General features: G+C 36.0%; 1 protein-coding gene across 1 annotated transcript in view; it reads right to left on the bottom strand.

Annotated features, from left to right (window-relative positions):
- LOC127622257 (mannosyl-oligosaccharide 1,2-alpha-mannosidase IA-like) overlaps window positions 1–12,241 on the bottom strand; it is a 145,570-nt gene extending 133,329 nt beyond the window's left edge. Inside the window, exon 1 of the mRNA XM_052096292.1 lies at window positions 11,559–12,241. Coding sequence (XP_051952252.1) covers window positions 11,559–12,065 — 507 coding nt within the window. The 5' untranslated portion in view covers window positions 12,066–12,241. The remainder of the gene's footprint in view (window positions 1–11,558) is intronic.
- Between the last annotated feature and the right edge of the window lie 1,011 nt (window positions 12,242–13,252).

Below are 13,252 nucleotides of genomic sequence, written 5' to 3' on the forward strand. Positions count from 1 at the left end.
TGTGGTGGGCATGTTGAAGGAGGCTCTGTGGCAGGAGGACGCTGAGAGCATGACTGCACCGGCTTGATTTTCTTGCAGTCGAAGACTGAGCAACTTTCTGCTCTTAAGTTTATTGCGTGCACTGTCAAGTGCTTCATCTGATTTGTCATGTTTCCGGTCTTGGCAGCAATTATCTTTTCGCAAATATTGCATCGTACTGTTGGCATCGTGCCTGGTGAAATGCCACGTGTGAGCAGTGTCTCTGGGTGTAACAGGCATAAACTAGTGTTTTTCCTTGATGCCTAACCACAGCCAATCACCAGCACTTTTAGATTTGGGAACATCTAGCATGCTACATGCTTATCACTGACGTTGACGAGATGAATCCCTTAGCTATCGAAATTTGGTAATGAACGACAAGACATTTTTTGATACTCGATTTTTTTAGAGGCAATTCGGTCGGTGCCTAAAATATATCTCGATACCCAGCCCTAGATTTTTTTTTTTTTTTTTTGTTTTGTTTTTTTACACGTTTCGTGAGAATCACCACCCAAGAACAAAAACGTATTGTGCATGTGACTGGGATCATGCCCTACCCTGCATTATTAAGCTGAATTCATAAAGCATTAAAAAGGTATATTATGTTTCATTCTCAATTCTCTGGGTAGGCTGGAAGAAGCTCTGATTACCTTACCTTATTGGTGTCAAATTAAACAAGGGAAATGTGCTACTAATTTCCAAATAAGCCAAAGTCACTCAAGCTCTTTGAAATTTACACCACTGTTAAACCTTGTATGTTGCCATTAAATGGAGGTAAACCTGTAGCAGTTGGCTTGATGGATCTCTGACCCACAAAAATTGAAGCCCTCAAGGAGGGGCAAAAAAAAAAAATCATTCTTTTTGCTTTATCCTTTGTCAGGGATAAAAAAAAAAATAAAATAACAGGGCAGGGATAAAAAAAATAAATAAAAAAAAAACAGGGCAGACAGACAATTTTTATCAAATCCGCAAACATTTGCTGCACAAACCAGCAAGACACATGACAGACTATGCTTTACCTGCGCTCTGCCACCAGTATTGCTGTGCTATAACCAGTATGAAACAAACTGGAAAGCACAGTCCCTAATGTGATAAATGCATCAGTGTCAACTGTCACTATTCTAAAGTCTCTACTAGATACAAAACACTCCATTTTGTATGCTCAACAGCTCTCAGATAAGAGCAATTCAAAACTGCCACAACAAGTATTGACATGACCTTTTTATAAGTGATGGAAATCATGGAACAAGACTTGACCCTTTCCAGTTGACATGTCGCAAACTGATGAAGACCTTGTGAAAGTAAAATCAATTGTCTTCCTCTCTCCCTTCCAACACAGAATAAGAGGCAGTCCTATCCATTATTTGTTAAACAGGCTGAGCAAGTTCAAGTGAAACATCCAAGGCCAAATATTAAAATGTAATTAATTTCTCAGTTACAACAGAAGGCAGAGTCCTGCACCTTAACATAAACCAACAGAATCAGACAATGACCGTTGCATCAGCCACAAGAACATATACACACAACACGCCCAGAAACTTCAGACATCTTCTGCACCTCCTGATCAATGTATCTGTCTGGGCTGAAGCTGATTGCTCCTCTAATCAGCATTGGACTCTCAGTATTCAATTACTCTAAAACAGAGTACTCAATTACTTGAAAACCGAAGCAATCACAATTGCAGTACAAGTTTCCCAAAGTTCTCGCAAAGCACAGAGATTGAAACTCCTTGGTGTTGCAAGCCATTCTATCTGCATTTTAATCTGCTAACTCTAATCTATGCTTTAGTGTGGAAACGACAGAAATACAATTCATATAACAAAAGCAAAACATCACAAATCCCAGCACTAGATTTTCCATTTATAGCCATTGGAGCCATTTTACCATAATAAACACTTCTGAAAAACAACTTAAAATTCTGTAATAATTTACACACCCTCATGTCGTTTATGTTGAAGAATGTACCGGTGACTCTATGGACTACTTATACAATACTTTAATGGAGATTTTTGGTCATTCTGGAGCTTGACTGATAGTCTCAATGTTCCTAAATGAATAGGTTTTAAGATTTTAGATTTTCTTACGAAATGTTCACTGAATGACTCCAAATGAATCAGTCAGAGTGGTTACTGAATCAATATTTGACTCAGTTTCTGAACTGGGTTTATATACAACTTTTCTTAATATTATGTTGGCTCAATGGGGGCTACCCTGCTGCAAAAACAAAATGCTGTAGGAAACTTTCACTTTCCCCTTTCACTGTATTGAAAACAAAGGCCAGAACATTCTTTTTTGTATTTTCAATGGAATAAAAAAAGCCATGATCTGGAATGACATGGGAGTGAGTAGATAGTCATAATATTAAAGGTATAGTTTACCAAAAATTGAAAATTCTATCATCTACCCTTGTACAACCCCTAAATATGGGAAATGAATTCTGGCCACTGGAGAACGTACTTTGGCGTCCACAAGAACAGAAATTAGTAATTACAGTGCAAAAGACGAGACTGGCTGGGGACCATCCATGCCTACAGCAGCTGTGCCATTGCTTGCGGGCATCCATTACATTTCTTAGAACCTCAGGTCAGACAGGATGCTTCTGGTTTAAGCGAGATTGACCCAAATAATCTGAAGGCTGTCTTTGGGTCGCTAGACGCCCTATGTGGATCACAGCTGTTGTTATAAGATGTTGAAGGTGGAAGTCAGGGTGGCTGAATGGTTGTATCAACACCAAGCACTCTCCTCTCTCCTCTCCATCAGCAGATTCCACCTCCAAGACTATGCCTTATTTACAAGTAGTAAAATAAAAGAAAGCAAACTGAATTATTTAGTACCCAAGCACTTCAGCTTTCTAGAGAAAAGTCACAATATGATAGATGGAAAAAAACCTAAAATACGATCCAGGACCAAAAGGAGAAAACATCAGAGATACAAAAAGGACATACTGTACGAATGGGTCTTTCTCAGCACACAGAAATGCATTTAAGTGTTTAAATACCTGCTCAGGGCACAAAAAAGCTAGACTGTTTAATGAGCTGAAGGGTTCCAAAAGTGGCCCATTACAGATTCAATGAGTGGTGCACAGACTCTTATAAATAATATTAATGCCAACAGGTTGAGTGTGGAATAATTTGTATGCCATACTTTTAATTAAAACAATATTTTAACTGTAGCAGGGATTAATATTTCGATTTATGCTTTGCAAAGGAACTGTTATTGATGGACAGGGAAGTTAAAAATACTGTTGGACCCGATTGCAAAACTATGAGTACACAGTTTAATAAATTAATATTTCATATGTCATGACTGTTTGATTGTTAATGGTGCAGCTGTGCTTACAGTACGTGAACAGTTTAATATATTCGGATGCAATGTGTTGGATGTATGTTATGTATAAACACTGAAATGTAGATTTATAATGTTGTGGAGCTTGTTTATTCTCTTCCGATTGAGATTCTGTATTTGAGTGGCTGAATGATGTTAGCCAATCATAACAGTGGGTTTTAAGGAGGCGTTGAGGCCAAAACTGAGCAATTAAGACATAGGGCCAGAGACAGGGTGAAAAATGATCATAGATTACGAATGTTTTGGTGCAAAAAATCTTTACTTACATTATCAGTGGACCCCAGGGAAGATAATAAAATTATAATAAAAGAGCTTGTCATTTTCATTTTAAATATACTGCCAAGTTGAATCAATCATACTTAGCTCTCATTTTCACCTGATATACCTTAAACAAAATTTGCATAATTTAATGTTTTTACTGCCCCCACATTGATAAACTGTGATCATCTCGATGAGAATGAATTTTTCTGATTAGCCTGAATTGTGCATAATTAATTGCAAGTGGAATGATGTCTGAAGGAGTGGAGAGCTCAGTCATCTATATTGAATGAGAGCTCAGAGCCCAGATGGGTGTGGGTGATATGGCCACTGAGCAGATCCTGCGGCAGCTACCAGGAATACAGGCTCAACTCAGCAGAGAATTTCAGGTGGAGGTAAAACGTCAGAGAGATTTTACAGACAAAGGAACTTTTGTGATGTATGAAATGATTGAGGACAGGATGTTATGGAGACATACTAATCACCCTAACTGCAAACAGATTACATATGTGACTTTTAGTAAAGAGTAAGACTCAAATATATTTGGTTAGGCTGGGTGATACAACGATATAGATATATATCATGATAAAGAAAATCCACAATAAGCTTTTGAGGAATTTTCGATATTTACTGTGTGTCGCTAAAACACAAGCAGTTCGGCTTTCTCAGGCTGCTAAAGAAATATAAAAAATATTTCATTTTAAATGTAAAAATATTCCAACAAATACTGGACTGCTGTCACAATGCGTCAGAACAAACAGATGATCTTTTATCATTCATTTTCAATTGATAAACGGTAAAAGATGGTAAAATTGGACCCAGCACACCCCAATGGTTTGGCCGTCTCTGGACCCCCTTTGCAGTTTTGTAGAGACTATTTTGACTATTTAGAATGTATTTTTTCCTCTTTTCTTCCGTCAACTTTGAAATAAAAAAAAAGAAAAGTGCAATGTGCAAATGTATATCGTGAAATATTAGGGATGCACCGAAATTTCGGCCGGCGAAAATTTTCGGCCGAAAATGGCACTTTCAGCACTTTCAGTTTTCGGCCGAAAGAGAAAAAAGGCCGAAAATATATACCTCCTCGCTCCGCCCCTCAGTGCTCAGATTTCAATCTGGATCGATGTAGCCCTTATCACAGCTGTTAGATAATTCCACAACGGCGCTACCAAACAAAGGCGATCATGTCAGCGGTGTGGAAATTCTTCAAAGTTTCTGATAAGGACATCAAATTTGCGATCTGCAGTGTTTATTCAGCAGAACTTTCAAGATATATATATACAGAATACAGCAAGAGATTCTACAGGAAAATGTCACAACTAGCGCAGCTACACCACAACTTGAGACGTATTTATCTGAACTACTCCAGAAGCGACAATCCCCTTGACTACGGGCGCATAAACAAACACCGCTTTCCTTTGCTTGCGCGGATTGCGCACAGGTATTTATCTGCCCAAGCACCAGCACAGAGAGTAAGAGACTTTTCAGTGCAGCATCTCATGTTCTTGATGAGCTTTCTGACAGGAGAGACTGTCAGAAAGTTTAGCAACTTTTGTTCTTGAAGAGAAACCTGTCACTTGTAGTTAAATAGAAAGCGGTCCAATATGATGTGTATAGCAATTACATTACACTTGTTCTTCACTTGAGGATACATCTGTCGTTTACAGTTGAGGTTGGATTTAGTTCAATTACTGCTGTTTTGCACAATCATTTTCACTTAAAGTGTACATACGTTTACATAAACAGAATAGAGCACTGATCTATATATATAATTATATATTATAGTTTTATATAGATCAGTGGAATAGAGGTCCTCTGCCATTCTGTGTTCTGCCTGTTGTTTTAATTAAAATTACTGTTGCATATTTAAACTTTTTGAAAGATGTTAGCTAAGTTCATTACTTGACTGTTGTTGTGCATATAATAGTTTTCTAAAACTTTACATTATTTGGATAATTGTTAATAAAATCTGTAAAATTAGATTTTTACAGAACTGAAAGAAGAATAATATTTAATAAAGTTTTAATATATTTTTTGTCCAATTTTGTTGTGCTACTTTCAATAAAAGTGAGATTTATTTTATTGGTTTGTAGTTTTTCAATTCAGATTAATTAAATTCATGAAATTAATGAAAAAGTATCAAATTAATACAATTATACACAACATTTTTTTTTTTTTTTTTTTTAAATAGGTAAAAATTTCGGTTTCGGCCAAGTGCATCCTGGATTTTCGGTTTCGGCCCAGAATTTTCATTTCGGTGCATCCCTATGAAAAATCTCGATATCGAACAATAGGAAAAAGATTATCGTGATAACAATTTTGGCCATATCGCCCAGCCTTACATTTGGTGAGTCAAAACATGTTTGAAGAGATAGTTCACCCAAAAATAAAAATTCACCTCCATGTTGTTCCAAATCCACTGGTGGGATGCTCACGAAAATTATCAAGAAAAAGTACTGGACTGCATTTCCCGAAAAGCATCGTAAACCTAAGTAGATTGTAGAAAATATTGGCATAAAATGGTCTCTACAATCAACTTAAGCTTGCAATGCTTTTGGGAAATGCAGCCCAGGTCATATTTAACACCCCAAAAAAAAGAAATTATATTCTGCCTAAGGAATATGCACTTCAAATATTGTAGAAGTGAATGGTTGCAGGGGCCAATCTGTAAATGTTAAAAAACTCACTGTTTCAAAAGTATAGCCACAAGATCTACACTTGTAAAGTATGCTTGTTAACATTATTGTAGTGTGTTAAAATCGTTTATTAACCATTTACGCGTACATTTTACAACTTTGTTGCCATGACAACCATAAACAACTATTTAAACAACTTGAGATCAAAAAATACAAAAGTTTTAATAAAAATAATTAACTTAAATGCTTAAAATGTATAATCTTCACATTTCTGCCTTAAACCCTCCAAACATTGTAACATTTTCAAGACTCTTAAGCACATTTAACCCACAAATTATCATTAACGTAATGTGTTCAGATGCTTTACTTGAACTATTCCCATTTTTTTTTTCAGTGGTGATTTTGATTTTTAATATAGTAAAAATATTCTGATGATTATTACAATAAAAGAGACGCTGTTAAAGATTTTTTAAATTACTTTGGCAGTGCCAAAGAAGAGCTTCTATGATGTATAAATACCTTACAATTTAATCAAGTAAAAAATGTTCACGTCGTAGTAATGAGAATATCATAGTAACTTTCTTTTTATAAATTGTGATAATGTCAATTATGCAAATAGTGCCATGATGTTAAAAAGCTTAATGGCTCTAAACATGTGCTTCATATCCTAATTTCTTATGAATTACTTTTAACTTTCAAGTAAAATAATAATACCAGGACATTTTCTTGATAGGTTTCATGAGAAACACCCCATGACTTCCATTCTTCTGTGAAACTCAAAAGGAGATGTTAGGCATAATGACTAAATGCAACGAAAGTGAAAGGTGACTGGCAGGGTCTGAAAATGGAAGGGAAATTCACCCCATACATGGCTCATCTGGGAGGAATTTACACACTTTGTGAGGGAATAAAACTCGTAACAAAAATTTTACAACAATCTCACCTAAATCTCATAGCCTGTTTAAATGTATCTCTTCCATGGAACACAAAAGATGTTAGGAAGAATGCTCAGTTAGGGATGCACCGATACCACCTTTTCTCTTCTGATTCCGATACCAGAAATCTCAGTATCGGCCGATACCAATCCCGATCTGATACCAGTGTTGTTTTTTTTGCAAAATACTATATATTTACTTATTAAAGACTTCTGTGATTCACAGAACTATCACACATCTTCAAGTGGCTTTGAATAAAATGCATGAGTCATATGAACTACTTTAATGGTGTTTTAATGGTTCTTTTATGTAATTTTTGGAGCTTGACAGTAACGAACATGACTAATACACACTATCGGATTTGGATCGGGCTCATCGGATCAGGTCTCGGATCAGTGTATCCCTACATAAAACAACATACATTTACCAAAGAAGCAACATATTTCATAACCACACATAAGATATGTAGACTTGCTTTCAGAGAATATATCTTAAATATAAGATTATTTAGACTTTTCTGCACTGACAGAAGTATAAACAAGTTAAATAATACACTTATATACAAAATGCACTTATATTCAAGATATATTCTCTAAAAGCAATTCTTAATAATGTTGCTTCCCAAGTAAATGCATTTAATTTTAAGGATTTTGAGATATTTTTAAATGTAAAACAAGACAAAAAACTTGATAATAGAATTGTTAGCAGTTCATTTTTTACTGAATTAAACTTAATAAAAAGTAATTCTTTCCCCTTTAATTCAGTGAATGTCATTTAGAGGTATTTTTAAAATATGATATTATCCTCTTTATTGTTAGTAAGCATGTTTAATTCAACATTTTAAGTCAAGGCACAAGCTGAATAGTCGATTAAGAGCTAATGATTAATCGTTGCAATAATTAATCGTGTCCGAATAGCTGAATAATTCTAATGACTGAATAATCATTAGATTAGTAGATTATCAAAATAATAATTTGTTGCAGCCCTAAAACCAAACCCCTTAGCCAAACCCAAACACAATTTTAAAAGTAAAAAACATCCATACCACAGAAGAAAGAAAACATTTTGGATTGGAACAAGACAATTTGTATTACATAAACAAATATGGAATGAGTAACCAAATTTGTTAACAGATTTCCTCTCTTGAAATAAAGTGTTGGATATGAGGCTAGCAAAAAATGTGAAGCCTGTATTACATAAATTTAAAATTCTGTTTGATGATTGGCTAGTCACTATGTGAATAAAAGACCATTGGTACAAGCCAAGTAGAAAGATAGGAGTGGATAGGAGTAGTGGTGGTGGTGGTGTAGTGGGCTAAAGCACATAACTGTTAATCAGAAGGTCGCTGGTTCGATCCCTGTGGCCACCACCATTGTGTCCTTGAGCAAGGCACTTAACACCAGGTTGCTCTGGGGGGATTGTCCCCGTAATAAGTGCACTGTAAGTCGCTTTGGATAAAAGCGTCTGCCAAATGCATAAAATGTAAAATATATCTAACGATTTCGACATTGTGTATAAAGTTATCATGAGACTATGTTGGACAACTTCAGCATGTCTAACAAAAACTGGTATGGTAACTATATGCATAAATTTACCTTGCAAAGTGGTACATAAAAAAGCAATTGGGCAAACTGGGCAATGTAAATTGAAAGGACACCAGATAGACACCATATCCTTATGCAAATCTGTAGCTGAAATGTTGTGACTGATGGTGTAGTAGGATAAACCAGAAGGATTCCTGCATCCAGCCATTTGTAACCATAAACACAATGTCCATACAACTGAAAGAAGATTTTTAAAGCCTTACTGCTATTGCCATGCTGTCAGTTTTAATCTACATCATCACTATGGACTTATTTGATTCAAATGAGTCGCAATCAATAGCAAATTTAATTTAATCAAGCTAATACTGAAGTCCACACCTGCCTAATGCTGAGACCTAAGACTGGCCCCATCCTCTAAAAGCATTTGTCCTGACAGAAACAAGAAATGGCAGCATTGCTTATGCATCTTCACAAGCTCATAGTTACGGAAGAGCCTGCATAAATAGTCTCCTACCTGCAGAAGTAATCGTCATAATCTCAAAAACACAATAAGGGCACAATATGGGCTTGTAAATCACTACTGGTAATGGTAATATGTCTGGAATTTGAATGGAATTAAACCGACTTAAATGTTATTAAGCTTGTTATTAAATGCAGTTATGTGGTGATTCATTTCAAAGGCAAAATTAAGATCAGTCTAAATGGCCATCTGCTGTTTAAAGAGTGTTACTTAAAATCAAAATAGTAGCAACATTAGAATTGGGCAAAAAATATAACATCTGTAACAGAGATGAAATGGATTACTCAAAGATCTTTTGAGGGCACATGTAAGAAGGCTGAATATATTCTGGACTTTCTGGGATTCTTCTATTGGCTACAAAGCCTCATCATAAATCATGAATGAGCTTCATAATATCTAATGTTATGGCCCCTGAGACTTTGGGCTGGGCCTAACTGTTACGATTTGTTTTATGTAAAAATAAAAATGAAAACAAAGGGAAGAGTGTTTAAAGGTTGACATATATTATACATAGGTTGACATTACAAATCATGAGAGAATAAACGTAAACTAGGATGATGCCATAAGTGAGACTGAAATATAGGGAATACCAATTGAAACACAAAACAGGAAACACTGACTGTAATGTAGGCGATATATACCAGAGGTAGACTGATATATCAGTTTTACTGATTATACGGTGTTAATAGTTGCTTTTTGGAACTACTGGTTATCAGCAATAATGTACACAGATAGTTGCTGTTTTTATTCCTCCGTGTTCTGTGCTATTTTCATTAGATATTCAAGTAATCTAAATTGAAGCGAGGGCATGCACAGTCAAATGAGAGTATATGAAAACGTGCCCCAGCAGTGCATACATTGTGTCTCCAACTTTATATATCGTGAATACGAATAAACTTTATTCTCAATTAAACCTCATCTAGTGAAATATATATACAAAACTCTTGATCTGGTAAATATTTAAAAAGCTTAATTTGGTAAATACTTCTATTATAAGTCTCTGTCTTTTCAAAATGAGAGCCCCTTGTATGTTTCAGGCTTGTTTATAGTTAAAAGTCCCACATTATGCAACAGTTCTTAATTTATCTGGTTATTATTGGGATTTTAGTAGAATAATGAACTGTGTCTGGGATTATATTCATTTTGGATTGTTGTAGCCTCTATATCTGAATCAGTCAGAAAACAAGAAAAAAAAGAAAAAAAATATATATATATATATATATATATATATATATATATATATATATATATATATATATATATATATATATATATATATATATAAAATTTCAAATTCTTTAAATCGAATTTAAATCAGCCTTTTCCACCTTAGTTATCTCTTGTAATACTGACTCAAATACAGGGAATACTGAGTGGTAATATAGGCTAATGAAAAATGGCTGGCAAAATAGGGAAATACTGAATGAATTCCGAATGCTTGCCGAAATAGGCTACTGACCTGGAGAAAAAAAACAGGAAATACTGACTAAAATTATGGCGAAACTTACTCAAAAATAGGGAGAACATATTGAAAGACAGTGACAGGCAGTAGCCTCCTTATTGAAAGAAATACAGACGATACTGACTGAAATATTAACTAAAATACAGGGAGCACGGACCAAAATATAGGAAGCAGCGAATACATTCACTAAAAAAACGTACTGACTGAACTTTAGACAATACTGACTGATTGAAATACTGTGAGTACTGACTAAAATACTCACTTAAGTACAAGGGACAATGCTCGAACTAGTGCAAACAGGGAATAGTGAGTGAAATGCTCATTCAAACATTATCTGTCAATTCTCAACGATAACGCAAACAGCGGCTCTAGACTGGAGAATGTCTGATAGAAGGAATGAGCGCGCGCACGCTCTCCTGTTAGTGACAGGAATACGTGTCCATCAACTGACCTGTCAGGTTATACTGGTTCCACAAGTTGACGTCTGTTTAACTTTCCTATTACGACACTGCATTTTATTCATTGTTCGTGTGGAAAATATTTCCTGACACCGACACACATCAACAATCCAGTCCTGATCTTCAGTCAGTGCACGTATCACCATTAACATAAAACTACTAATACTCAACATAAGCATAAAAGTATTTACCATTTTTACATTCTGTACTCCGATTATATCATATCCTACACTAAACTGAGAGTGAAAAAAAACAGTTAAGAGCACATTTGTTAGCGATAAAATCTGACAGGATTTGCTCCGAGGGTCTAAAAAAACAGCCAAGTAAGTTATCTCAACAAATAATGCGCAGGGTGTTAATAATGTTACAAAATGTAAAATACCTCTTTAATCTTGGCTCTTTTTGCTTTAACATCAGGATCTGACGGCTCGTGCCCTGTTGATCCGGGCGGCCGCACGTATTCAACGAAGGGCAAGCTGTCACTTTTGCCGCCTTTCACCTGTTCGTCTCGCGCAACTTTCTCCTTCTCGCTCTTGATGTCTTGCTTGATCTCGTCCGCCCATTTCTGCAGCGTGTCCTTAGCCTCGATGAGCGCCTGTTCGTGGTCTTTTCTGATCTTGGCCAGGATTTTCTCATCCTTACCCGTCCCTGTGCTCGTGTCGCTGACCGTACCTGTGCGCGTCTCTGCCTCCACCGAGGACGAGCGGAAGAAAACTCCGCTGAGCAGCTTAGAGGAATCCGGCAAGAAGAAGATAGCTCCGAAACACAGCGTGATAAAGCCGCTGAACACCAAAAGCAAGACAAATTTCTCTGTGAGTCTGAAAGAGGTCGGACTTACGGACTTCCTACTCGGAGTGGCCGTGAAAGGCAGGAGAGAAGCTACAGGCATTTTCTTCTTCGTCTATATATCTTCAGTTCTAAAATAAAGTAACTCTTCGACAACCTTGAACTATACCCGTTACAATACGGTTTACCCTGAACCCGAGTTGTTCGAGTAGGACACGGTAGATCCTTTGAAAGAAGTTGAGCCCACTGTACGCCTGGTATCCCACTGCCTGAACTGATCACGCCTGAAACACATCTGTGTAATGTCTCGCTGGTGGACGGATTACCGAGCGGAAGGAACGGCAGAAATGCATGATTGACAGCGCGCCTTGGCCAATCGCTTTGCGCCGCTGCGCACAAGTTCCACGTGGGCGTGGCTTCCGGACATAATCTACAGAGGCGTGATGTCTTGTTCAAACTTTATACTTCTTTGTGTCATGGTCGCATTGGTTGAAAACTGCTATTAGGATAAACGCTTTAGAAGTAATTTTTATTCAAACTATTATTAATTATAATAACTACTTTTAATATGTATTTGCTTTAACAGAAACCACAGGCTTGAAAAAATAATATTATAGTCATAAACTAGCTATTAACAGCAAATATTAACTGCAAATAAAGTGCCCTTTATTGGTTTTCTGAAGCATAATACTACATAATCAGAATACAGTATGTCATCAGCTGTTAACTTGAAATATTGACATGTGGATATTCTTAGCCAAGTATTTCCTGGAACTTGATTACAAAATAAACAGAACATTGAAAATCATTCACCTTGAGCTTTGGGTAGCAAAGGACTGGCATTATAGCATTATTTTAAGTGTACTGCCAACAAGATTGAGAATAGGAGACAGCTGCTTCGTGCAACAGTTTGAAGAGGCAGAAGCTGAGAGACTGATCAGACACTGTCTGAGAGTTTTTTTTATTTATTTATATTTTTCTTAAAAGTGCGTTGCATCCAGAATGCTGAAGCATATAGCACATCAAGAGCGAGAAGGAGAAAGTTATATATATATTATTTTTTTAAATATTTTTTTTTTAAGTCATTCAGTTCAGCCAGATATATATCAGCAGTGGCAGGATGCACAATATTAGTGATAGTGTGAGAGTTTATCAGAGTTCCTGTGCAACAACTCGACATTTAAAGCACTTTTCTTTATTGAGAATTGTAAAACGAGTGTGCTTGCTTACACAAAGCAATGACTCGATGAAGGTTGTATTCTTTAACATTAATTAATGCAATTATTAAAA

The sequence above is a fragment of the Xyrauchen texanus genome, chromosome 28, assembly GCF_025860055.1.
Source record: "Xyrauchen texanus isolate HMW12.3.18 chromosome 28, RBS_HiC_50CHRs, whole genome shotgun sequence".
NCBI lineage: Eukaryota > Metazoa > Chordata > Actinopteri > Cypriniformes > Catostomidae > Xyrauchen > Xyrauchen texanus.